Source organism: Lithobates pipiens, unplaced genomic scaffold, assembly GCF_037356315.1.
Source record: "Lithobates pipiens isolate NorthernLeopardFrog02 unplaced genomic scaffold, aLitPip1_a1.2 Scaffold_63, whole genome shotgun sequence".
Lineage (NCBI taxonomy): Eukaryota > Metazoa > Chordata > Amphibia > Anura > Ranidae > Lithobates > Lithobates pipiens.
Window position 1 is genome coordinate 1,522,108 of NW_027507885.1, and position 27,629 is coordinate 1,549,736.

At 55.0% G+C, this 27,629-nt stretch overlaps 1 protein-coding gene across 1 annotated transcript; it reads right to left on the bottom strand.

Moving 5' to 3' along the window:
- On the bottom strand, positions 1-27,629 carry LOC143958902 (radial spoke head 1 homolog). The gene is made up of 9 exons (XM_077467886.1): positions 27,464-27,629; positions 22,723-22,836; positions 15,978-16,083; positions 15,740-15,830; positions 12,663-12,798; positions 11,850-11,921; positions 8,252-8,372; positions 4,162-4,344; positions 1-208 (listed from the first exon to the last, which is right to left on the bottom strand). Exons 1-9 carry the CDS (start codon positions 27,515-27,517, stop codon positions 195-197), a joined length of 891 nt encoding a protein of 296 aa, XP_077324012.1. The 5' UTR covers positions 27,518-27,629; the 3' UTR covers positions 1-194.

Consider the following 27,629-nt stretch of genomic DNA (forward strand, 5'->3'; position numbering starts at 1 on the left):
TGATTTTTCATTAACAATTTTTATTGAAGGTGAACAGAAATAAACGATATATATATAAAAAAAGAAAGAAGCAAATGGTGCAGCATGGACCTCTGGAGGTGAGGACCAAGACCTAGGAGGTTGAACACCACACCTCCCCAGACACTTCCACCTTCACAGGAACTTCTGACCGCTATGTCCGCCATCTTCATAATTTAGCCTTCATGATCTGCAAGAAAAAGTAATTGTTACAGCAATTAGCTGATCGCCCACTTGATGGCCCTCAACCGATCTCCACCATGAGATGAAAGATCTCCACCATGAGATGAAAGATCTCCACCATGAGATGAAAGATCTCCACCATGAGGTGAAAGATCTCCACCATGAGGTGAAAGATCTCCACCATGAGATCTCCACCATGAGATAAAAGATCTCCACCATGAGATGAAAGATCTCCACCATGAGATGAAAGATCTCCACCATGAGATGAAAGATCTCCACCATGAGGTGAAAGATCTCCACCATGAGATGAAAGATCTCCACCATGAGATGAAAGATCTCCACCATGAGATGAAAGATCTCCACCATGAGATGAAAGATCTCCACCATGAGATGAAAGATCTCCACCATGAGGTGAAAGATCTCCACCATGAGGTGAAAGATACACCTCATGGTGAAAGATCTCCACCATGAGATGAAAGATCTCCACCATAAGATGAAAGATCTCCACCATGAGGTGAAAGATCTCCACCATGAGATGAAAGATCTCCACCATGAGGTGAAAGATCTCCACCATGAGATGAAAGATCTCCACCATGAGGTGAAAGATCTCCACCATGAGATGAAAGATCTCCACCATGAGATGAAAGATCTCCACCATGAGATGAAAGATCTCCACCATGAGGTGAAAGATCTCCACCATGAGGTGAAAGATCTCCACCATGAGGTGAAAGATACACCTCATGGTGAAAGATCTCCACCATGAGATGAAAGATCTCCACCATGAGATGAAAGATCTCCACCATGAGATGAAAGATCTCCACCATGAGGTGAAAGATCTCCACCATGAGATGAAAGATCTCCACCATGAGGTGAAAGATCTCCACCATGAGATGAAAGATCTCCACCATGAGATGAAAGATCTCCACCATGAGATGAAAGATCTCCACCATGAGGTGAAAGATCTCCACCATGAGATGAAAGATCTCCACCATGAGGTGAAAGATCTCCACCATGAGATGAAAGATCTCCACCATGAGGTGAAAGATCTCCACCATGAGATGAAAGATCTCCACCATGAGATGAAAGATCTCCACCATGAGATGAAAGATCTCCACCATGAGATGAAAGATCTCCACCATGAGGTGAAAGATCTCCACCATGAGGTGAAAGATCTCCACCATGAGGTGAAAGATACACCTCATGGTGAAAGATCTCCACCATGAGATGAAAGATCTCCACCATGAGATGAAAGATCTCCACCATGAGGTGAAAGATCTCCACCATGAGATGAAAGATCTCCACCATGAGGTGAAAGATCTCCACCATGAGATGAAAGATCTCCACCATGAGGTGAAAGATCTCCACCATGAGGTGAAAGATCTCCACCATGAGATGAAAGATCTCCACCATGAAGTGAAAGATCTCCACCATGAGGTGAAAGATCTCCACCATGAGGTGAAAGATCTCCACCATGAGGTGAAAGATCTCCACCATGAGATGAAAGATCTCCACCATGAGATGAAAGATCTCCACCATGAGATGAAAGATCTCCACCATGAGGTGAAAGATCTCCACCATGAGGTGAAAGATCTCCACCATGAGGTGAAAGATCTCCACCATGAGGTGAAAGATCTCCACCATGAGGTGAAAGATCTCCACCATGAGGTGAAAGATACACCTCATGGTGAAAGATACACCTCATGGTGAAAGATCTCCACCATGAGGTGAAAGATCTCCACCATGAGGTGAAAGATCTCCACCATGAGGTGAAAGATCTCCACCATGAGGTGAAAGATCTCCACCATGAGGTGAAAGATCTCCACCATGAGGTGAAAGATCTCCACCATGAGATGAAAGATCTCCACCATGAGGTGAAAGATCTCCACCATGAGGTGAAAGATCTCCACCATGAGATGAAAGATCTCCACCATGAGATGAAAGATCTCCACCATGAGGTGAAAGATCTCCACCATGAGATGAAAGATCTCCACCATGAGGTGAAAGATCTCCACCATGAGGTGAAAGATCTCCACCATGAGGTGAAAGATCTCCACCATGAGGTGAAAGATCTCCACCATGAGATGAAAGATCTCCACCATGAGGTGAAAGATCTCCACCATGAGGTGAAAGATCTCCACCATGAGGTGAAAGATCTCCACCATGAGATGAAAGATCTCCACCATGAGATCTCCACCATGAGGTGAAAGATCTCCACCATGAGGTGAAAGATACACCTCATGGTGAAAGATCTCCACCATGAGATGAAAGATCTCCACCCGTGAGATGAAAGATCTCCACCATGAGATGAAACTCAAGTCTCCTACAGATGTGGAAACTGGTTTCCCTTGAAGCACTGTCCTACGAACCGGGATAAATATCTTAAGCTGAGCCCAGGACTTGAGATGAGTAGCTGAGGCTGAACCCCAGAACCAGGAGAAGTATCTGAGGCTGAGCCTGGGAACCAGGATGAATATCTGAAACCTGACCCAGGAACTGGGATCAGTATCTGAGGTCAAGCCCAGGAACCAGCATTAGTATCCCAGGCAGAACCTGGGAACCGGGATCATTATCCAAGGCTGGGCCCAGGAACAAGATCACTATATGAGTCTGGGCTCCGGTACTGGGACCAGCATCCAAGGTTGGGCTGAGGAACCAGGATCCGTATACAAGGTAGGTTCATGTTCAGTTGTGCACATGGAGTATTGTATACAAAATTAACAGGTCACATGACTTTATCTATTCTTGATTTCATTTCAATGTTTTATCGCAGTATCATTTCATCTTTTTTATTGTATTTGGTTTCTTGCTATTACTCAGAAACTGACCCCAGGTCCTTGGTCTGGACTTGGATACTGATTCTGCTTCCTAGACCCAGCCTCAGATACTGATCCCCCTTTCTGGGCCCGGTCTTGGATACTGATCCTGCTTCTGGACCTGGCCTTGAATACTGATTCTACTTCCTGGGCCCAGTCTTGGATACTGATCCCCTTTCTGGGCCCTGTCATAGATACTGATCCCCCTTTCTGGGCCCTGTCATAGATACTGATCCCCCTTTCTGGGCCCTGTCATAGATACTGATCCCCCCTTTCTGGGCCCTGTCATAGATACTGATCCCCTTTCTGGGCCCTGTCATAAATACTGATCCCCCTTTGTGGGCCCGGCCTCGGATACTGATCCCCCTTTGTGGGCCCGGCCTCGGATACTGATCCCCCTTTGTGGGCCCGGCCTCGGATACTGATCCCCCTTTGTGGGCCTGGCCTCGGATAATGATCCCCCTTTCTGGGCCCGGTCTCTCGGATACTGATCCCCCTTTCTGGGCCCGGTCTCGGGTACTGATCCCCCTTTCTGACCCGGTCTCGGATACTGATCCCCCTTTCTGGGCCGGCCTCGGATACTGATCCCCCTTTCTGGGCCCGGTCTCGGATACTGATCCCCCTTTCTGGGCCGGCCTCGGATACTGATCCCCCTTTCTGGGCCCGGTCTCGGATACTGATCCCCCTTTCTGGGCCCGGTCTCGGATACTGATCCCCCTTTCTGGGCCGGCCTCGGATACTGATCCCCCTTTCTGGGCCCGGCCTCGGATACTGATCCTGCTTCCTTGGGCCAGTCTCGGATACTGATCCTGCTTCCTGGACCTGGCCTTGAATACTGATTCTACTTCCTGGGCCCAGCCTTGGGTACTGATCCACCTTTCTGGGCCCTGTCATGGATACTGATTATCGTTTTTGGCCCTGGCCTCAGATACTGATCCTCCCTTTCTGGCCCCGGCCTTGGATACTGATCCCCTTTTGTATAGAGAGTTGTATACAAGGTCTCCAGGGTTTGGGTCTCATTTACTTGTGTCTTGTAGAACCATCTGCTCCGATGACCCAACTAGAAGATCCAAGGTGGAAACGACAGAGGAGATGGAGGAGAAACATGACAGGCAAAACAAGACAAAGACACTTCACATCCCCTCACCTTCACCTGGGTCCGTCCTCTCAGCCTCTGAACTTTCTGCTAAGACCGATGTTGCCTCAGGTATGTTTTCGGATGTTTCAACAAAAGGAGGAGCCTCTTCGGATAGAGTTTCTGACTGATTGGTCAAGGTGATGGACTCTGGGTGTGCCTCGGAATCCTCTGCCACAGCCGGCTCTCCAACCACTGCAAGAAGAAGAAACATACTGAGAGATACGGGTCATCTCTGAGGTCAGGTGACTCGGGACCCCCTCCCACAGCCGGCTCTCCAACCACTGCAAGGAGAAGAGACATAGTGAGAGATATGGGTCCATCTCTGAGGTCAGGTGACTCGGGACCCCCTCCCACAGCGGCTCTCCAACCACTGCAAGGGAGAAGAGACATACTGAGAGATACGGGTCCATCTCTGAGGTCAGGTGACTCGGGACCCCCTCCCACAGCCGGCTCTCCAACCATTGGAAGGAGAAGAGACATACTGAGAGATACGGGTCATCTCTGAGGTCAGGTGACTCGGGACCCCCTCCCACAGCCGGCTCTCCTACCACTGCAAGGAGAAGAGACATACTGAGAGATACGGGTCCATCTCTGAGGTCAGGTGACTCGGGACCCCCTCCCACAGCCGGCTCTCCAACCACTGCAAGGAGAAGAGACATACTGAGAGATACGGGTCATCTCTGAGGTCAGGTGACTCGGGACCCCCTCCCACAGCCGGCTCTCCAACCACTGCAAGGAGAAGAGACATACTGAGAGATACGGGTCCATCTCTGAGGTCAGGTGACTCGGGGACCCCCTCCCACAGCCGGCTCTCCAACCACAGCAAGGAGAAGAGACATACTGAGAGATACGGGTCCATCTCTGAGGTCAGGTGACTCGGGACCCCCTCCCACAGCCGGCTCTCCAACCACTGCAAGGAGAAGAGACATAGTGAGAGATACGGGTCCATCTCTGAGGTCAGGTGACTCGGGACCCTCAGCTAAAGCCGGCTCTCCAACCATTGCAAGGAGAAGAGACATACTGAGAGATACGGGTCCATCTCTGAGGTCAGGTGACTCGGACCCCCTCCCACAGACGGCTCTCCAAGCACAGCAAGAAGAAGAGACATACTGAGAGATACGGGTCCATCTCTGAGGTCAGGTGACTCGGGACCCCCTCCCACAGCCGGCTCTCCAACCACTGCAAGGAGAAGAGACATAGTGAGAGATACGGGTCCATCTCTGAGGTCAGGTGACTCGGGACCCCCTCCCACAGACGGCTCTCCAACCATTGCAAGAAGAAGAGACATACTGAGAGATACGGGTCCATCTCTGAGGTCAGGTGACTCGGGACCCCCTCCCACAGACGGCTCTCCAAGCACAGCAAGAAGAAGAGACATACTGAGAGATACGGGTCCATCTCTGAGGTCAGGTGACTCGGGACCCTCAGCTAAAGCCGGCTCTCCAACCATTGCAAGGAGAAGAGACATACTGAGAGATACGGGTCCATCTCTGAGGTCAGGTGACTCGGGACCCCCTCCCACAGCCGGCTCTCCAACCATTGGAAGGAGAAGAGACATAGTGAGAGATACGGGTCCATCTCTGAGGTCAGGTGACTCGGGACCCCCTCCCACAGATGGCTCTCCTACCATTGCAAGGAGAAGAGACATACTGAGAGATACGGGTCATCTCTGAGGTCAGGTGACTCGGGACCCCCTCCCACAGTCGGCTCTCCAAGCACAGCAAGAAGAAGAGACATACTGAGAGATACGGGTCCATCTCTGAGGTCAGGTGACTCGGGACCCTCAGCTAAAGCCGGCTCTCCAACCACTGCAAGGAGAAGAGACATACTGAGAGATACGGGTCATCTCTGAGGTCAGGTGACTCGGGACCCCCTCCCACAGACGGCTCTCCAAGCACAGCAAGAAGAAGAGACATACTGAGAGATACGGGTCCATCTCTGAGGTCAGGTGACTCGGGACCCCCTCCCACAGCCGGCTCTCCAACCACTGCAAGGAGAAGAGACATACTGAGAGATACGGGTCATCTCTGAGGTCAGGTGACTCGGGACCCCCTCCCACAGCCGGCTCTCCAACCACTGCAAGGAGAAGAGACATACTGAGAGATACGGGTCCATCTCTGAGGTCAGGTGACTCGGGACCCCCTCCCACAGCCGGCTCTCCAACCATTGGAAGGAGAAGAGACATACTGAGAGATACGGGTCCATCTCTGAGGTCAGGTGACTCGGGACCCCCTCCCACAGCCGGCTCTCCAACCACAGCAAGGAGAAGAGACATACTGAGAGATACGGGTCCATCTCTGAGGTCAGGTGACTCGGGACCCTCAGCTAAAGCCGGCTCTCCAACCATTGCAAGGAGAAGAGACATACTGAGAGATACGGGTCCATCTCTGAGGTCAGGTGACTCGGGACCCCCTCCCACAGCCGGCTCTCCAACCATTGGAAGGAGAAGAGACATACTGAGAGATACGGGTCCATCTCTGAGGTCAGGTGACTCGGGACCCCCTCCCACAGCCGGCTCTCCAACCACTGCAAGGAGAAGAGACATACTGAGAGATACGGGTCATCTCTGAGGTCAGGTGACTCGGGACCCCCTCCCACAGCCGGCTCTCCAACCACTGCAAGGAGAAGAGACATAGTGAGAGATACGGGTCCATCTCTGAGGTCAGGTGACTCGGGACCCCCTCCCACAGCCGGCTCTCCAACCACAGCAAGGAGAAGAGACATACTGAGAGATATGGGTCCATCTCTGAGGTCAGGTGACTCGGGACCCCCTCCCACAGCCGGCTCTCCAACCACTGCAAGGAGAAGAGACATAGTGAGAGATACGGGTCCATCTCTGAGGTCAGGTGACTCGGGACCCCCTCCCACAGACGGCTCTCCAACCATTGCAAGAAGAAGAGACATACTGAGAGATACGGGTCCATCTCTGAGGTCAGGTGACTCGGGACCCCCTCCCACAGACGGCTCTCCAAGCACAGCAAGAAGAAGAGACATACTGAGAGATACGGGTCCATCTCTGAGGTCAGGTGACTCGGGACCCTCAGCTAAAGCCGGCTCTCCAACCATTGCAAGGAGAAGAGACATACTGAGAGATACGGGTCCATCTCTGAGGTCAGGTGACTCGGGACCCCCTCCCACAGCCGGCTCTCCAACCATTGGAAGGAGAAGAGACATACTGAGAGATACGGGTCCATCTCTGAGGTCAGGTGACTCGGGACCCCCTCCCACAGCCGGCTCTCCAACCACTGCAAGGAGAAGAGACATACTGAGAGATACAGGTCCATCTCTGAGGTCAGGTGACTCGGGACCCCCTCCCACAGCCGGCTCTCCAACCATTGGAAGGAGAAGAGACATACTGAGAGATACGGGTCCATCTCTGAGGTCAGGTGACTCGGGACCCCCTCCCACAGCCGGCTCTCCAACCACAGCAAGGAGAAGAGACATACTGAGAGATACGGGTCCATCTCTGAGGTCAGGTGACTCGGGACCCTCAGCTAAAGCCGGCTCTCCAACCATTGCAAGGAGAAGAGACATACTGAGAGATACGGGTCCATCTCTGAGGTCAGGTGACTCGGGACCCCCTCCCACAGCCGGCTCTCCAACCACTGCAAGGAGAAGAGACATAGTGAGAGATACGGGTCCATCTCTGAGGTCAGGTGACTCGGGACCCCCTCCCACAGCCGGCTCTCCAACCACTGCAAGGAGAAGAGACATACTGAGAGATACGGGTCCATCTCTGAGGTCAGGTGACTCGGGACCCCCTCCCACAGCCGGCTCTCCAACCATTGGAAGGAGAAGAGACATACTGAGAGATACGGGTCATCTCAGGACTAAGAAGCCCCAGCCGGCTCTCCTACCACTGCAAGAAAAAGACATACCGCCAAGGCCAAAAGAGACCCCTGAGCCTCCTAGAGAAGAATGTAAGGATGCAACCATCGCTCAGCCAATGAAAGCAATTCTAGTTCTGGGGGCGGAGCGCACCTTGGTTAGTGTTGGCAATGCACTGTGCCCGCCCCAGAACAAAGCCCCGCCTCCAGGAGTCGGGAAGCAAAAGCCTCGGCTGTGGCAGATAACATTTGGAGATGTGGTGACATCATACCTGGAGCTGGGGGCGGTACCACCTCTGCGGGGGACCAGGTGGTCAGGCCGGTGATCCTCTCGGCGTTCCATTGTGTTGCCGTCACTGCCAGGGGCTCCTCCTCTTCCTCCTCCTCCTTTTCCTGGTGCAAGAGAAATGAGATTTGTATCACTGAGCTCACTGACCCCTCCCCCTATCCTATTATACCGCAAGTACCGTCCAGTGTTAGGTTGTACCTACAGGGGGTGCACTGAGCGCCAATGTCCCCGGGCCCATGAGAGCAGAGGGTCCTACAGAATGCACCACCTGTCCCTGGGACTTCTGTCAGCTCTTGTGTGATTGGCTCACTACCCCTCCTGTAAGTCTGCACAGAGCTGCAATACCAATAATAAGCATCCCCTGAATTGTGTTCAGATTCACCATCACTGGGGTTCCCGTATTTACACCTCACACTGACCTGCACCAATCTCCTGATGAAGGGGGGGGGGGGGTAGGGTGGCATCACAGTCCTGCTGCACCAATCTCTGGAGGACCATTGCGAATAGAGCCTGATACTGGGCGGGACATGCAGCCTACGGGAATGGTAGGGGGAGGGGTTCACTGATCATGTGATCAAACCATTACACTCCAGGCAGAAGTTATCAAGATGCAAAAACACCTCAATATCTACGGAGCAGAAGCAGGCAACAATATCCACATTTTGGTGGAATCAGGGTATTGGTGCAGCACTGGACCCTTGTCTCAGTGGTGGTGGGGGGGGGGGGGGGGGAAATGGTGATCTCCTGATGAAGGGGGGGGGGGTGGTGAGCTGATGAAGGGGGGAATGGTGAGCTCCTGATGAAGGGGGGGGGGGATGATGAGCTCCTGATAAAGGGGGGGTGGTGGTGAGCTCCTGATGAAGGGGGGAGTGGTGAGCTCCTGATGAAAGGTGAGGGGGGAGAATGGTGAGCTCCTGATGAAGGGCGGGGGGGGGAGAATGGTGAGCTCCTGGTGAAGGGGGGGGGGGGGGAGAATGGTGAGCTCCTGGTGAAGGGGGGGGGAGAATAGTGAGCTCCTGATGAAGGGGGGGAGGAATGGTGAGCTCCTGATGAAGGGGGGGGGAATGGTGATCTCCTGATGAAGGGGGGGGGAGAATGGTGAGCTCCTGATGAAGGGGGGGGGAGAATGGTGAGCTCCTGATGAAGGGGGGGGAGAGAATGGTGAGCTCCTGATGAAGGGGGGGGGGAATGGTGAGCTCCTGATGAAGGGGGGGGGGAATGGTGAGCTCCTGATGAAGGGGGGGGGGAATGGTGATCTCCTGATGAAGGGGGGGGGGGAGAATGGTGAGCTCCTGGTGAAGGGGGGGGGGGGGAATGGTGAGCTCCCGATGAAGGGGGGGGGAGAGAATGGTGAGCTCCTGATGAAGGGGGGGGGGAGAATGGTGAGCTCCTGATGAAGGGGGGGAGGGGAATGGTTAGCTCCTGATGGGGGGGGGGGGTGAGCTCCTGATGAAAGGGGGGGGAGAATGGTGAGCTCCTGGTGAAGGGGGGGGGGGAATAGTGAGCTCCTGATGAAGGGGGGGGGGGGAATGGTGAGCTCCTGATGAAGGGGTGGAATGGTGAGCTCCTGATGAAGGGGGGGGGGGGAGAATGGTGAGCTCCTGATGAAGGGGGGGGAGAATGGTGAGCTCCTGATGAAGGGGGGGGGAGAATGGTGAGCTCCTGATGAAGGGGGGGAGGGGAATGGTTAGCTCCTGATGGGGGGGGGGGGTGAGCTCCTGATGAAAGGGGGGGGGAGAATGGTGAGCTCCTGGTGAAGGGGGGTGGAATGGTGATCTTCTGATGAAGGGGGGGGAGAATGGTGAGCTCCTGATGAAGGGGGGGGGGGGGGGGAGAATGGTGAGCTCCTGATGAAGGGGGGGGGGGGAGAATGGTGAGCTCCTGATGAAGGGGGTGGGGGAGAATGGTGAGCTCCTGATAAAGGGGGGGGGAGAATGGTGAGCTCCTGATGAAGGGGGGGGGGGAGAATGGTGAGCTCCTGATGAAGGGGGGTGGGAGAATGGTGAGCTCCTGATGAAGGGGGGGGAATGGTGAGCTCCTGATGAAGGGGGGGGGATGGTGATCTCCTGATGAAGGGGGGGGGGAGAATGGTGAGCTCCTGATGAAGGGGGGGGGAGAATGGTGAGCTCCTGATGAAGGGGGGGGGAGAATGGTGAGCTCCTGATGAAGGGGGGGGGAGAATGGTGAGTTCCTGATGAAGGGGGGGGGGAATGGTGAGCTCCTGATGAAGGGGGGGGGAGAATGGTGATCTCCTGATGAAGGGGGGGGAGAATGGTGAGCTCCTAAAGAAAGGGGGGAGAATGGTGAGCTCCTAAAGAAAGGGGGGGAGAATGGGGAGCTCCTGATGAAGGGGGGGAGAATGGGGAGCTCCTGATGAAGGGGGGGGGCAATGGGGAGCTCCTGATGAAGGGGGGGGAGAATGGGGAGCTCCTGATGAAGGGGGGGGAGAATGGGGAGCTCCTGATGAAGGGGGGGGAGAATGGTGAGCTCCTGATGAAGTGGGGAGAATGGTGAGCTCCCGATGAAGGGGGGGGGGGAGAATGGTGAGCTCCTGATGAAAGGGGGGGAGGGAATGGTGAGCTCCTGATGAAAGGGGGGGGGAGAATGGTGAGCGCCTGATGAAGCTTCTCTGCATTTGGTTGCAGACTATCACTTCCTGTCCTGACAGGAAGTGAGGGTAAATATCCCCAGTGGGGGACATAGACAGCTACAAAACCCTGACAGAGGCTCTAACCCTTCACCACTCCATTCAAAGTTAAATAAAACATTTTGTTCGGAGTTTGGCATTCTTTGGCTGGTAGCCGTATCCACCTCTACAGATCAGGGACCCTCCCCCACCACAAACACGGCACAGCAATGCCCCCTCCATGTCATGCACCATCCCGGGAACACAGCACACCACTCCACCCACAACCGGTGTCACCGCGTCCTCCGCCATCACAGATACTTCCATGGGGTTCCTACCCCCGGAGCGGGCACTGGACCGACTGCTCCCCACTTTCCCGGGACGAGACGGCTAAACAAATCAACCAGATCAGGGGTTACCTTATCTAAAGGGTGACTCCACCCACAATTCGGGTCTCAGAGAGACAGAGAGAGAGAGGCGGGTCATTACATTAAAAAAAAAAAGAAATCAGCACAGGGGACATAAATGTGATGTGTGACTTGTGCTGGTGTCTGTTAGCTGAGGACGCCACATTCTTCCAGTGATAGATGGACAATGCCCGTCATTCACCCCTCCTCCACGCATTGAAGGGACACAGGATCTATGAATGGAGGGGGCGGAGCTATCCATCATCCACCCCTCCTCCACTCATAGAAGCTGTAGTACGGTGTCAGTAAATGGCATTGCTGGGAAGAAAGGGGCATCAGCTAACAGAAGAGACATCAGCACAAGGGACACATCACACTAATTCTATGTTATGTTCCTTGTGCTGATTATTTTTTTTTTTTTTGTTTTGTTTAGGATTAAATTTCTCAGACAGTGTCTTACCTCTAGTAGCCACAAGAGAGGAAATATGGAACAGCAAATATATAAAACACACTAGAGAAAAGTCTGAAGAGCCAACATGGCGGATTACCTGTTCCACCTGGACGTAGGTGCCGTGCTGCTCGCAGCCAACGTCAAAGATGTACTTCCCGGGACCGAGCATCTGAGGAGAGACACAGCGCTGTGATTGGACAGGATTTATACCTCGGGGGAGGGAGGGGGTAGAACGTCGCCCCTCTCTCTACAATCCTCAGTCCTGATTCAAGAAGTGGGAGGAGTTATGCAAATATCTTAATACTTTGATGAGTGGATGGATATCTGGAGGAGGGGGCGTTCCTAGGCAGGCTGTATTTGCATAGGTAACGCCCCCACATGTGATACTGAGCCTCCATTATTGAAAGAATTGACTGAAAGGGGCGGGGCCAGGGACAGTCAGGCTGGGGGGGGGAAGGAAAGGGCTGGATGATGCTGGACGTCCTCCAGCCAGGAAATGGGGCGGGCTCTATCTGACTTGCTACAGCTTCTAATGCACATTGTGAGACGCTCGCAGTGTGCAGTGATATCAGGGGAAGACGTTTCAGTCCAGGGGGAGGAGCCGGTGCAACTGAAGGGGAGGAGCCGGAGGGGGGATTAAAGATGAAAAATAAAACAAGAAAAATCTTTACAAAGGAAACTGTATAGAAGAATGCACTGTATGAGGAGCTGGGCCAGCACTGGTGGAGACCGTACTATAGGAAGGATCTATCTGGTGAATTGGCATCTCTGCTCTGCTCTGTCTGTGATGGATAATTTACTTTAAAAAAAAAATACAAATAAAACTGTGATGTCACCGGACTGGTCCAATGGGAGGAAGGGGAGGAGTTAAGCCCATGTAATATTTCAGGAAGGAGGCGGGGTTACTCACCGTGGTGTTGGAGAACTTCCCCTGGTAGCGGTGATTCAGGTGAACGAGTTCTCCGGCTCCGTCCTGCTTACCGTTCACCCAGGTGCCAACATACTTCGATCCCGTGTCCGTGTACGTGTACATGCCTTGTCCGTGTCTGCGGGGGAGGGGGACACAGGTTATAGGACAAGAGACCAGATATCCCTAGTATGTGAGCCGTGGTATATGTTATTACCTGCAGCCTTGTCTCCTCTACAGGAGAGGAGAAACAGCTCTCCTCCGATAGAAGAGAAGAGAGGAGACAGAGCGCTCCTCTGATAGAAGAGAAGAGAGGAGACAGAGCATTCCTCCGATAGAAGAGAGGAGAGGAGAAAGAGCTCTCCTCCGATAGAAGAGAGGAGAGGAGACAGAGCGTTCCTCCGATAGAAGAGAGGAGAAAGAGCTCTCCTCCGATAGAAGAGAAGAGAGGAGACAGAGCTCTCCTCTGATAGAAGAGAGGAGAGGAGACAGAGCTCTCCTCCGATAGAAGAGAGGAGAGGAGAAACAGCTCTCCTCCGATAGAAGAGAGGAGAGGAGACAGAGCTCTCCTCCGATAGAAGAGAGGAGAGGAGACAGAGCTCTCCTCCGATAGAAGAGAGGAGAGGAGAAAGAGCTCTCCTCCGATAGAAGAGAGGAGAGGAGACAGAGCTCTCCTCCGATAGAAGAGAGGAGAGGAGAAAGAGCTCTCCTCCGATAGAAGAGAGGAGAGGAGACAGAGCTCTCCTCCGATAGAAGAGAGGAGAGGAGAAAGAGCTCTCCTCCGATAGAAGAGAGGAGAGGAGACAGAGCTCTCCTCCGATAGAAGAGAGGAGAGGAGACAGAGCATTCCTCCGATAGAAGAGAGGAGTGGAGACAGAGCGCTCCTCTGAGAAGAGAGCAGCGGAGACAGAGCACTCCTCTGAGAAGAGAAGAGTGGAGACAGAGCACTCCTCTGAGAAGAGAAGAGAGTAGACAGAGCGATCCTCTGAGAAGAGAAGAGAGGAGACAGAGCGCTCTTATGAGAAGAGAGGAGACAGAGCGCTCCTCAGAGAAGAGAGGAGTGGAGACAGAGCGCTCCTTTGAGAAGAGAAGAGAGGAGACAGAGCGCTCCTCTGAGAAGAGAAGAGAGGAGACAGAGCACTCCTCTGAGAAGAGAAGAGAGGAGACAGAGCACTCCTTTGAGAAGAGAAGAGAGGAGACAGAGTGCTCCTCTGAGAAGAGAAGAGAGGAGACAGAGCGCTCCTCTGATAAGAGAAGAGAGGAGACAGAGCGCTCCTCTGAGAAGAGAAGAGAGGAGACAGAGCGCTCCTCTGAGAAGAGAGGAGACAGAGCGCTCCTCTGAGAAGAGAGAAGACAGAGCGCTCCTCTGAGAAGAGTGGAGACAGAGCGCTCCTCTGAGAAGAGTGGAGACAGAGCGCTCCTCTGAGAAGAGAGGAGACAGAGCGCTCCTCTGAGAAGAGAAGAGAGGAGACAGAGCACTCCTTTGAGAAGAGAAGAGAGGAGACAGAGCGCTCCTCTGAGAAGAGAAGAGAGGAGACAGAGCGCTCCTCTGAGAAGAGAAGAGAGGAGACAGAGCGCTCCTCTGAGAAGAGAAGAGATGAGACAGAGCGCTCCTCTGAGAAGAGAAGAGAGGAGACAGAGCACTCCTCTGAGAAGAGAAGAGTGGAGACAGAGCGCTCCTCTGAGAAGAGAAGAGAGGAGACAGAGCGCTCCTCTGAGAAGAGAAGAGTGGAGACAGAGCGCTCCTCTGAGAAGAGAAGAGAAGAGTGGAGACAGAGCGCTCCTCTGAGAAGAGAAGAGAGGAGACAGAGCGCTCCTCTGAGAAGAGAAGAGAGGAGACAGAGCGCTCCTCTGAGAAGAGAAGAGAGGAGACAGAGCGCTCCTCTGAGAAGAGAAGAGAGGAGACAGAGCGCTCCTCTGAGAAGAGAAGAGATGAGACAGAGCGCTCCTCTGAGAAGAGAAGAGAGGAGACAGAGCACTCCTCTGAGAAGAGAAGAGTGGAGACAGAGCGCTCCTCTGAGAAGAGAAGAGAAGAGTGGAGACAGAGCGCTCCTCTGAGAAGAGAAGAGAGGAGACAGAGCGCTCCTCTGAGAAGAGAGGAGACAGAGCGCTCCTCTGAGAAGAGAGGAGACAGAGCGCTCCTCTGAGAAGAGAGGAGACAGAGCGCACCTCTGAGAAGAGAGGAGACAGAGCGCTCCTCTGAGAAGAGTGGAGACAGAGCGCTCCTCTGAGAAGAGAGGAGACAGAGCGCTCCTCTGAGAAGAGATGAGACAGAGCGCACCTCTGAGAAGAGATGAGACAGAGCGCACCTCTGAGAAGAGAGGAGACAGAGCGCTCCTCTGAGAAGAGTGGAGACAGAGCGCTCCTCTGAGAGGAGAGGAGACAGAGCGCTCCTCTGAGAAGAGAAGAGGGGAGACAGAGCGCTCCTCTGAAAAGAGAGGAGTGGAAACAGAGCGCTCCTCAGAGAAGAGAAGAGAGGAGACAGAGCGCTCCTCTGAGAAGAGAAGAGATGAGACAGAGCACTCCTCAGAGAAGAGTGGAGACAGAGCGCTCCTCTGAGAGGAGAGGAGACAGAGCGCTCCTCTGAGAAGAGAGGAGAGGAGACAGAGCGCTCCTCAGAGAAGAGAAAAGAGGAGACAGAGCACTCCTCAGAGAAGAGTGGAGACAGAGCGCTCCTCTGAGAGGAGAGGAGACAGAGCGCTCCTCTGAGAAGAGAGGAGAGGAGACAGAGCGCTCCTCAGAGAAGAGAAAAGAGGAGACAGAGCACTCCTCAGAGAAGAGTGGAGACAGAGCGCTCCTCTGAGAGGAGAGGAGACAGAGCGCTCCTCTGAGAAGAGAGGAGAGGAGACAGAGCGCTCCTCAGAGAAGAGAAAAGAGGAGACAGAGCACTCCTCAGAGAAGAGTGGAGACAGAGCGCTCCTCTGAGAGGAGAGGAGACAGAGCGCTCCTCTGAGAAGAGAGGAGAGGAGACAGAGCGCTCCTCTGAGAGGAGAGGAGACAGAGCGCTCCTCTGAGAGGAGAGGAGACAGAGCGCTCCTCTGAATACACTGTATAGGAGGACAGGCATTGAAGGACATTACCTCTGATGGGAGAACCAGTCTCCGCTGTAGGTGTCTCCATTGGGGTAGGTGTAGACTCCTTGTCCCTGCCGCTGGTCATCCACCCAATCACCTGCAGGGAGAGGAAAGGAGGGCGTTTTTTATGGTAACCGGCTGAGGACGGAGATGATTTTAGAGAAATGGGCAGAGTTGGTCATGAACTCCAAGCTTTGATTGTAGAAGAAGACCAGGAAAGGGGCCCCCAATCTTCTCCAGTTACCTTCATACTTGGAGCCATCAGGATACATGAAGGTCCCCACACCGTGTTTCCGGTTCTGGTAATACTCTCCTATGTACCGCGAGCCGTTCTTGAATCGGTAAGTTCCCTGTCAATGGAAATATTGATTACTGTTCTACACATACACACCAGACCTCATCTACGGGGCCCCTTACCCCCCCCCCCCCACCCCCCCAGGGCTCTGCCACCTGTGTTGTGCCAGGCATGCCAGCAGTGAGTGAGGACAGGAGACCTCAGTTCCCCTCTACCGCCTTCCAGATATACAGTATGTGGGCCAGATGTGACACCGCGTTCCCCTGAGTAACTGGAAACCAATTGGGGTCCCCACCTTCCCGACGTCTGATCCACCACCAAGGGGTCCCCAATCTCCCATACCCCTGTTTCCACCAGTGATGGGTTCCCCAATATCTCCTACCTTAGATTCCACCACTGGAGGGGTCTTCTATCTCCCCCCCCCCCCAAGGTCTTGAATTGCCCATATTTAAAATCCCCCCATCATGAGGGACCCCGCCATGGGGTCCCCAATCTCTCCTGCCTCTGATTCTACGATGGTGGGGTCCCCTTTCTCTCCTACCTCTGAATCCACAACTGTTGAGTCTTCCAGGATCCCCAATCTTTTCTGCCTTCAATCCCGCCACCATGAGTGCACCCAATCTCTCTTACCTCCAATCCCACCGCCGTGGGATCCTTAATTTCCCCTCATTGTGATGCCACCATTGTGGGGTCTCCTACATTCCCCGCCTCTGATCCTACCACTGTGGGGTCACTAATCTCTTCTACTTCCGATCCTTCCATCATGTGATCCTCACTCTCTCATGTCTTTGATGCCACCATTGTGGGGTCTCCTACATTCTCCACCTCTAATCCCACCACTGTGGGGCCCCCATTCTCCTCTACCTCCAAACCTACCACCACGGGATCCCCAATCTCTCCTGGCTGTGATGCCACCACTGTGGGGTCACTAATCTCTTCTACTTCCGATCCTTCCATCATGTGATCCTCAATCTCTCATGTCTTTGATGCCACCATTGTGGGGTCTCCTACATTCTCCACCTCTAATCCCACCACTGTGGAGTCACTTGCCTTTATCACCTCTGATCCCACCTCTGATCCCACCTCTGATGTGTTCCCAATCTTTCTTAACTCTGATCCCATCACTATGTGATCTCCTACCTCCCCCACCTCCGATCCACCACTGCAGGGGTCAACAATCTCTCCTACCTCCCCCACCTCCGATCCCACCACTGCAGGGGTCAACAATCTCTCCTACCTGCCCCACCTCCGATCCACCACTGCAGGGGTCAACAATCTCTCCTACCTCCCCACCTCTGATACCACCACTGCAGGGGTCAACAATCTCTCCTACCTGCCCCACCTCCGATCCCACCACTGCAGGGGTCAACAATCTCTCCTACCTGCCCCACCTCCGATCCACCACTGCAGGGGTCAACAATCTCTCCTACCTCCCCCACCTCCGATCCCACCACTGCAGGGGTCAACAATCTCTCCTACCTGCCCCACCTCCGATCCACCACTGCAGGGGTCAACAATCTCTCCTACCTCCCCACCTCTGATACCACCACTGCAGGGGTCAACAATCTCTCCTACCTGCCCCACCTCCGATCCCACCACTGCAGGGGTCAACAATCTCTCCTACCTGCCCCACCTCCGATCCACCACTGCAGGGGTCAACAATCTCTCCTACCTCCCCACCTCTGATACCACCACTGCAGGGGTCAACAATCTCTCCTACCTCCCATCCCAACACTGCAGGGGTCAACAATCTCTCCTACCTCCCCCACCTCCGATCCACCACTGCAGGGGTCAACAATCTCTCCTACCTGCCCCACCTCCGATCCACCACTGCAGGGGTCAACAATCTCTCCTACCTCCCCACCTCTGATACCACCACTGCAGGGGTCAACAATCTCTCCTACCTCCCCCACCTCCGATCCCACCACTGCAGGGGTCAACAATCTCTCCTACCTCCCCCACCTCCGATCCACCACTGCAGGGGTCAACAATCTCTCCTACCTGCCCCACCTCCGATCCCACCACTGCAGGGGTCAACAATCTCTCCTACTTCCCCCACCTCCGATCCCACCACTGCAGGGGTCAACAATCTCTCCTACCTCCCATCCCAACACTGCAGGGGTCAGCAATCTCTCCTACCTCCCCCACCTCCGATCCACCACTGCAGGGGTCAACAATCTCTCCTACCTCCCATCCCAACACTGCAGGGGTCAACAATCTCTCCTACCTCCCCCACCTCCGATCCCACCACTGCAGGGGTCAACAATCTCTCCTACCTCCCCCACCTCCGATCCCACCACTGCAGGGGTCAACAATCTCTCCTACCTCCCCCACCTCCGATCCCACCACTGCAGGGGTCAACAATCTCTCCTACCTCCCATCCCAACACTGCAGGGGTCAGCAATCTCTCCTACCTCCCCCACCTCCGATCCACCACTGCAGGGGTCAACAATCTCTCCTACCTCCCCCACCTCCGATCCCACCACTGCAGGGGTCAACAATCTCTCCTACTTCCCCCACCTCCGATCCCACCACTGCAGGGGTCAACAATCTCTCCTACCTCCCCCACCTCCGATCCACCACTGCAGGGGTCAACAATCTCTCCTACCTGCCCCACCTCCGATCCCACCACTGCAGGGGTCAACAATCTCTCCTACTTCCCCCACCTCCGATCCCACCACTGCAGGGGTCAACAATCTCTCCTACCTCCCATCCCAACACTGCAGGGGTCAGCAATCTCTCCTACCTCCCCCACCTCCGATCCACCACTGCAGGGGTCAACAATCTCTCCTACCTCCCCCACCTCCGATCCACCACTGCAGGGGTCAACAATCTCTCCTACCTCCCCCACCTCCGATCCACCACTGCAGGGGTCAACAATCTCTCCTACCTCCCATCCCAACACTGCAGGGGTCAACAATCTCTCCTACCTCCCCCACCTCCGATCCCACCACTGCAGGGGTCAACAATCTCTCCTACCTCCCCCACCTCCGATCCCACCACTGCAGGGGTCAACAATCTCTCCTACCTCCCCCACCTCCGATCCCACCACTGCAGGGGTCAACAATCTCTCCTACCTCCCATCCCAACACTGCAGGGGTCAGCAATCTCTCCTACCTCCCCCACCTCCGATCCACCACTGCAGGGGTCAACAATCTCTCCTACCTCCCCCACCTCCGATCCCACCACTGCAGGGGTCAACAATCTCTCCTACTTCCCCCACCTCCGATCCCACCACTGCAGGGGTCAACAATCTCTCCTACCTCCCCCACCTCCGATCCACCACTGCAGGGGTCAACAATCTCTCCTACCTGCCCCACCTCCGATCCCACCACTGCAGGGGTCAACAATCTCTCCTACTTCCCCCACCTCCGATCCCACCACTGCAGGGGTCAACAATCTCTCCTACCTCCCATCCCAACACTGCAGGGGTCAGCAATCTCTCCTACCTCCCCCACCTCCGATCCACCACTGCAGGGGTCAACAATCTCTCCTACCTCCCCACCTCTGATACCACCACTGCAGGGGTCAACAATCTCTCCTACCTCCCCCACCTCCGATCCCACCACTGCAGGGGTAAACAATCTCTCCTACCTCCCCCACCTCCGATCCCACCACTGCAGGGGTCAACAATCTCTCCTACCTGCCCCACCTCCGATCCCAGCACTGCAGGGGTCAACAATCTCTCCTACCTCCCCCACCTCCGATCCACCACTGCAGGGGTCAACAATCTCTCCTACCTCCCCACCTCTGATACCACCACTGCAGGGGTCAACAATCTCTCCTACCTCCCCCACCTCCGATCCCACCACTGCAGGGGTCAACAATATCTCCTACCTCCCCCACCTCCGATCCACCACTGCAGGGGTCAACAATCTCTCCTACCTGCCCCACCTCCGATCCCACCACTGCAGGGGTCAACAATCTCTCCTACTTCCCCCACCTCCGATCCCACCACTGCAGGGGTCAACAATCTCTCCTACCTCCCATCCCAACACTGCAGGGGTCAGCAATCTCTCCTACCTCCCCCACCTCCGATCCCACCACTGCAGGGGTCAACAATCTCTCCTACCTCCCCCACCTCCGATCCACCACTGCAGGGGTCAACAATCTCTCCTACCTGCCCCACCTCCGATCCCACCACTGCAGGGGTCAACAATCTCTCCTACTTCCCCCACCTCCGATCACACCACTGCAGGGGTCAACAATCTCTCCTACCTCCCATCCCAACACTGCAGGGGTCAGCAATCTCTCCTACCTCCCCCACCTCCGATCCACCACTGCAGGGGTCAACAATCTCTCCTACCTCCCATCCCAACACTGCAGGGGTCAACAATCTCTCCTACCTCCCCCACCTCCGATCCACCACTGCAGGGGTCAACAATCTCTCCTACCTCCCCACCTCTGATACCACCACTGCAGGGGTCAACAATCTCTCCTACCTCCCCCACCTCCGATCCCACCACTGCAGGGGTAAACAATCTCTCCTACCTCCCCCACCTCCGATCCCACCACTGCAGGGGTCAACAATCTCTCCTACCTCCCCCACCTCCGATCCACCACTGCAGGGGTCAACAATCTCTCCTACCTCCCCCACCTCCGATCCACCACTGCAGGGGTCAACAATCTCTCCTACCTCCCCCACCTCCGATCCACCACTGCAGGGGTCAACAATCTCTCCTACCTCCCCACCTCTGATACCACCACTGCAGGGGTCAACAATCTCTCCTACCTCCCCCACCTCCGATCCCACCACTGCAGGGGTAAACAATCTCTCCTACCTCCCCCACCTCCGATCCCACCACTGCAGGGGTCAACAATCTCTCCTACCTCCCCCACCTCCGATCCACCACTGCAGGGGTCAACAATCTCTCCTACCTCCCCCACCTCCGATCCCACCACTGCAGGGGTCAACAATCTCTCCTACCTCCCCCACCTCCGATCCCACCACTGCAGGGGTCAACAATCTCTCCTACCTCCCCCACCTCCGATCCCACCACTGCAGGGGTCAACAATCTCTCTTACCTCCCCCACCTCCGATCCCACCACTGCAGGGGTCAACAATCTCTCCTACCTGCCCCACCTCCGATCCACCACTGCAGGGGTCAACAATCTCTCCTACCTGCCCCACCTCCGATCCCAGCACTGCAGGGGTCAACAATCTCTCCTACCTCCCCCACCTCCGATCCACCCCTGCAGGGGTCAACAATCTCTCCTACCTGCCCCACCTCCGATCCCACCACTGCAGGGGTCAACAATCTCTCCTACCTCCCCCACCTCCGATCCACCACTGCAGGGGTCAACAATCTCTCCTACCTCCCCCACCTCTGATCCCACCACTGCAGGGGTCAACAATCTCTCCTACCTCCCATCCCAACACTGCAGGGGTCAGCAATCTCTCCTACCTCCCCCACCTCCGATCCACCACTGCAGGGGTCAACAATCTCTCCTACCTCCCCCACCTCCGATCCACCACTGCAGGGGTCAACAATCTCTCCTACCTCCCCACCTCTGATACCACCACTGCAGGGGTCAACAATCTCTCCTACCTCCCCCACCTCCGATCCCACCACTGCAGGGGTAAACAATCTCTCCTACCTCCCCCACCTCCGATCCCACCACTGCAGGGGTCAACAATCTCTCCTACCTCCCCCACCTCCGATCCACCACTGCAGGGGTCAACAATCTCTCCTACCTCCCCCACCTCCGATCCACCACTGCAGGGGTCAACAATCTCTCCTACCTCCCCACCTCTGATACCACCACTGCAGGGGTCAACAATCTCTCCTACCTCCCCCACCTCCGATTCCACCACTGCAGGGGTCAACAATCTCTCCTACCTCCCCCACCTCCGATCCCACCACTGCAGGGGTCAACAATCTCTCCTACCTCCCCCACCTCCGATCCCACCACTGCAGGGGTCAACAATCTCTCCTACCTCCCATCCCAACACTGCAGGGATCTCTAATTTCTCGAACATCCCGTCCCCTTACCGTGGGGTACCTTCAATTCCACCACCATGAGGGTCTCCAAACTCCTCTACCTCCAATCCCACCAGTGTGGGATCCACAATCTTCCCCAACTCTGATCCAACCTCCATGGGGCCTTCAACTTCCTCCCCTTCCAATCCCACCACTGACGGGTATCAAATCTCTCCTTTTTCCCATCCCACCACCCTGGGTTCCCCAATTTCTTCTGTCTCTGTTGCCACCACTGTGCGGTTTCTTACCTCCTCCACCTCTGAGGGATCTGCAATCACCTCTGCTTCAGATACAACCACCATGTGTTCCCCAATCTTCCCTGCCTTCGATCCCACCACCATGAGGTTCCCAATCTCTCCTACCACCAATGAGGAGTCTCGTAGTTTCCCTACCACGGTTGCGTTGACAATATTTCTGAACTCTGATTCATATCACTAGGGGGATCTCCTATCTCCCCCACCTCCAATCCCACCACTGCAGGGTCAACAAGCTCTTCTACCACCACTATCTCCCATCCCAACACAAGAGGGGTCTCTAATTCACCAAATATCCCATCCCCCCACTGTTGGGTGAGGAGGCATGCGGGAGGAATGTGATGGCCCATAGAGGGCACTTCCCATCAGATGGTGTAAGAGGACTTCAGGATCACCCCTTGTATGGAGGGATTGCTGCATGAGAGTGGACGGAAGATGTATGGAGGAATGAGAACTCACCTGGCCGTGTCTCTTCCCTTTCTCATATAAACCTTCATAGGTGTCACCGTTCGGCAACCGTGCTTTACCCTGACCGTGTCTCTCCTCCACTTCATTCCGCTCCCCTTCATATTCCTGGAAGAGAAAGAGACATAGAGGTGAGACCCCGACACCTGGAGAGAGACATAGGGGTGAGACCCCGACACCTGGAGAGAGACATAGAGGTGTGACCCCGACACCTGGAGAGAGACAGAGGTGAGACCCCGACACCTGAAGAGACATAGGGGTGAGACCCAGACACCTGGAGAGAGACATAGAGGTGTGACCCCGACACCTGGAGAGAGACATAGAGGTGTGACCCCGACACCTGGAGAGAGACAGAGGTGAGACCCCGACACCTGGAGAGAGACAGAGGTGAGACCCCGACACCTGGAGAGAGACAGAGGTGAGACCCCGACACCTGGAGAGAGACAGAGGTGAGACCCCGACACCTGGAGAGAGACAGAGGTGAGACCCCGACACCTGGAGAGAGACATAGAGGTGAGACCCCGACACCTGGAGAGAGACATAGAGGTGAGACCCCGACACCTGGAGAGAGACATAGAGGTGAGACCCCGACACCTGGAGAGAGACATAGGGGTGAGACCCTGACACCTGAAGAGAGACATAGAGGTGAGACCCCGACACCTGGAGAGAGACAGAGGTGAGACCCCGACACCTGGAGAGAGACATAGAGGTGAGACCCCGACACCTGGAGAGAGACATAGAGGTGAGACCCCGACACCTGGAGAGAGACAGAGGTGGGACCCCGACACCTGGAGAGAGACAGAGGTGAGACCCCGACACCTGGAGAGAGACAGAGGTGAGACCCCGACACCTGGAGAGAGACATAGAGGTGAGACCCCGACACCTGAAGAGAGACATAGAGGTGAGACCCCCGACACCTGGAGAGAGACATAGAGGTGAGACCCCCGACACCTGAAGAGAGACATAGAGGTGAGACCCCCGACACCTGAAGAGAGACATAGAGGTGAGACCCCCGACACCTGGAGAGAGACATAGAGGTGAGACCCCGACACCTGAAGAGAGACATAGAGGTGAGACCCCCGACACCTGGAGAGAGACATAGAGGTGAGACCCCCGACACCTGGAGAGAGACATAGAGGTGAGACCCCCGACACCTGGAGAGAGACAGAGGTGAGACCCCGACACCTGAAGAGAGACATAGAGGTGAGACCCCGACACCTGGAGAGAGACATAGAGGTGAGACCCCGACACCTGGAGAGAGACATAGAGGTGAGACCCCGACACCTGGAGAGAGACATAGAGGTGAGACCCCGACACCTGAAGAGAGACATAGAGGTGAGACCCCCGACACCTGGAGAGAGACATAGAGGTGAGACCCCCGACACCTGGAGAGAGACATAGAGGTGAGACCCCCGACACCTGGAGAGAGACAGAGGTGAGACCCCGACACCTGAAGAGAGACATAGAGGTGAGACCCCGACACCTGAAGAGAGACATAGAGGTGAGACCCCGACACCTGGAGAGAGACATAGAGGTGAGACCCCGACACCTGGAGAGAGACATAGAGGTGAGACCCCGACACCTGGAGAGAGACATAGAGGTGAGACCCCGACACCTGGAGAGAGACAGAGGTGAGACCCTGACACCTGGAGAGAGACAGAGGTGAGACCCCCGACACCTGGAGAGAGACACAGGGGCGAGACCCCGACACCTGGAGAGAGACATAGAGGTGAGACCCCGATACCTGGAGAGAGACATAGAGGTGAGACCCCGACACCTGGAGAGAGACAGAGGTGAGACCCCGACACCTGGAGAGAGACAAATGGGTGACACCCCGACACCTGGAGAGAGACATAGGGGTGAGACCCCGACACCTGGAGAGAGACAGAGGTGAGACCCCGACACCTGGAGAGAGACACAGGGGCGAGACCCCGACACCTGGAGAGAGACATAGAGGTGAGACCCCGACACCTGGAGAGAGACAGAGGTGAGACCCCGACACCTGGAGAGAGACACAGGGGCGAGACCCCGACACCTGGAGAGAGACAGAGGTGAGACCCCGACACCTGGAGAGAGACAGAGGTGAGACCCCGACACCTGGAGAGAGACATAGAGGTGAGACCCCGACACCTGGAGAGAGACAGAGGTGAGACCCCGACACCTGGAGAGAGACATAGAGGTGAGACCCCGACACCTGGAGAGAGACAGAGGTGAGACCCCGACACCTGGAGAGAGACATAGAGGTGAGACCCCGACACCTGGAGAGAGACAGAGGTGAGACCCCGACACCTGGAGAGAGACAGAGGTGAGACCCCGACACCTGGAGAGAGACAGAGGTGAGACCCCGACACCTGAAGAGAGACAAATGGGTGACACCCCGACACCTGGAGAGAGACATAGAGGTGAGACCCCGACACCTGGAGAGAGACATAGAGGTGAGACCCCGACACCTGGAGAGAGACATAGAGGTGAGACCCCGACACCTGGAGAGAGACAGAGGTGAGACCCCGACACCTGGAGAGAGACAGAGGTGAGACCCCGACACCTGAAGAGAGACATAGAGGTGAGACCCCGACACCTGGAGAGAGACAAATGGGTGACACCCCGACACCTGGAGAGAGACATAGAGGTGAGACCCCCGACACCTGGAGAGAGACATAGAGGTGAGACCCCGACACCTGAAGAGAGACATAGAGGTGAGACCCCGACACCTGGAGAGAGACAGAGGTGAGACCCCGACACCTGGAGAGAGACATAGAGGTGAGACCCCGACACCTGGAGAGAGACATAGAGGTGAGACCCCGACACCTGGAGAGAGACATAGAGGTGAGACCCCGACACCTGGAGAGAGACAGAGGTGAGACCCCGAGACCTGGAGAGAGACATAGAGGTGAGACCCCGACACCTGGAGAGAGACAGAGGTGAGACCCCGACACCTGGAGAGAGACAGAGGTGAGACCCCGACACCTGGAGAGAGACAGAGGTGAGACCCCGACACCTGGAGAGAGACATAGGGGTGAGACCCCGACACCTGGAGAGAGACAAATGGGTGACACCCCGACACCTGGAGAGAGACATAGAGGTGAGACCCCGACACCTGGAGAGAGACATAGAGGTGAGACCCCGACACCTGGAGAGAGACAGAGGTGAGACCCCGACACCTGGAGAGAGACATAGAGGTGAGACCCCGACACCTGGAGAGAGACAGGAGGCGAGACCCCGACACCTGGAGAGAGACAGAGGTGAGACCCTGACACCTGGAGAGAGACATAGAGGTGAGACCCCGACACCTGAAGAGAGACATAGAGGTGAGACCCCGACACCTGGAGAGAGACAAATGGGTGACACCCCGACACCTGGAGAGAGACATAGAGGTGAGACCCCCGACACCTGGAGAGAGACATAGAGGTGAGACCCCGACACCTGAAGAGAGACATAGAGGTGAGACCCCGACACCTGGAGAGAGACAGAGGTGAGACCCCGACACCTGGAGAGAGACATAGAGGTGAGACCCCGACACCTGGAGAGAGACAGAGGTGAGACCCCGACACCTGGAGAGAGACATAGGGGTGAGACCCCGACACCTGGAGAGAGACATAGGGGCGAGACCCCGACACCTGGAAAGAGACAGAGGTGAGACCCCGACACCTGGAGAGAGACATAGAGGTGAGACCCCGACACCTGGAGAGAGACATAGAGTATATAGGATATTACCTCTGTATATGAGGATCTCACTGACGAAAGTCAGTACACCCCTAAGTGAAAATGTCCAAGTTGGGCCCAAAGTGTGAATATTTTGTGTGGCCGCCATTATTTTCCAGCACTGCCTTCACCCTCTTGGGCATGGAGGTCACCAGAGCTTCACAGGTCACCACTGGAGTCCTCTTCCCCTCCCCCATGATGACATCACGGAGCTGGTGGATGTTGGAGACCTTCCGCTCCTCCACCTTCCCTCTGAGGATCCCCCACAGATGACCAATAGGGTTTAGGTCTGGAGACATGCTTGGCCAGTCCATCACCTTTACCCTCAGCTTCTTTAGCAAGGCAGTGGTGGTGTTGGAGTGGTTATCATGTTGGAATACTGCCCTGCGGTCCAGTCTCTGAAGGGAGGGGATCATGCTCTGCTTCAGTATGTCACATTACATGTTGGCATTCATGGTCCCCTCAATGATCTGTAGCCCCCCCAGTGCCGGCAGCACTCATGTAGCCCCAGACCATGACACCCCCACCACCATGCCTGACTGTAGACAAGACACACTTGTCTTTGTCCTCCTCACCTGGTTGCCCCCACACACGCCTGACACCATCTGACACCAAATACCTTTATCTTGGTCTCATCAGACCACAGGACATGGTTCCAGTAATCCATCTCCTTAGTCTGCTTGTCTTCAGAAAACTGTTTGTGGTCTTTCTTGTGTATCATCTTTAGAAGAGACTTCCTTCTGGGATGACAGCCATGCAGACCAATTTGATGCAGTGTGCGGCGTATGGTCTGAACACTGACAGGCTGACCCCCCCACCCCTACAACCTCTGCAGCAATGCTGGCAGCGCTCATATGTCTATTTCCCAAAGACAACCTCTGGATAGGAGGATCTCACTGACATTTTATATATATATATATATATATATACACAGTATATAGGATATTATATGAGGACTATATATATATATATATATATATATATATATATATATATATATATATATAGACAGTATATATTGTATATGTCTCACCCCGAGGTCGGGCTCTTGCTCCTCCTCGAACTCCTCTGATCCCAGGTCAGACATCTCTTCTCTTCTCTCCCTTGTACTGTCTGTGTACTTCCGTTTCCATGGACACCGGACCCCGCCCACAAGCCGCTTCCCCTCACCATGGAGACGCGCACTTCCGGTGTTTAGC

Coding starts and splice junctions, on each gene's coding strand:
- LOC143958902 (XM_077467886.1), bottom strand. CDS start 27,517: ATGTCTGACCTGGGATCAGAGGAGTTCGAGGAGGAGCAAGAGCCCGAC. Junction 22,837..27,463: donor AGCAAGAGCCCGACCTCGGG/GTGAGACATATA, acceptor TTTCTCTTCCAG/GAATATGAAGGGGAGCGGAA. Junction 8,373..11,849: donor CCTACGTCCAGGTGGAACAG/GTAATCCGCCAT, acceptor CTCTTGCACCAG/GAAAAGGAGGAGGAGGAAGA.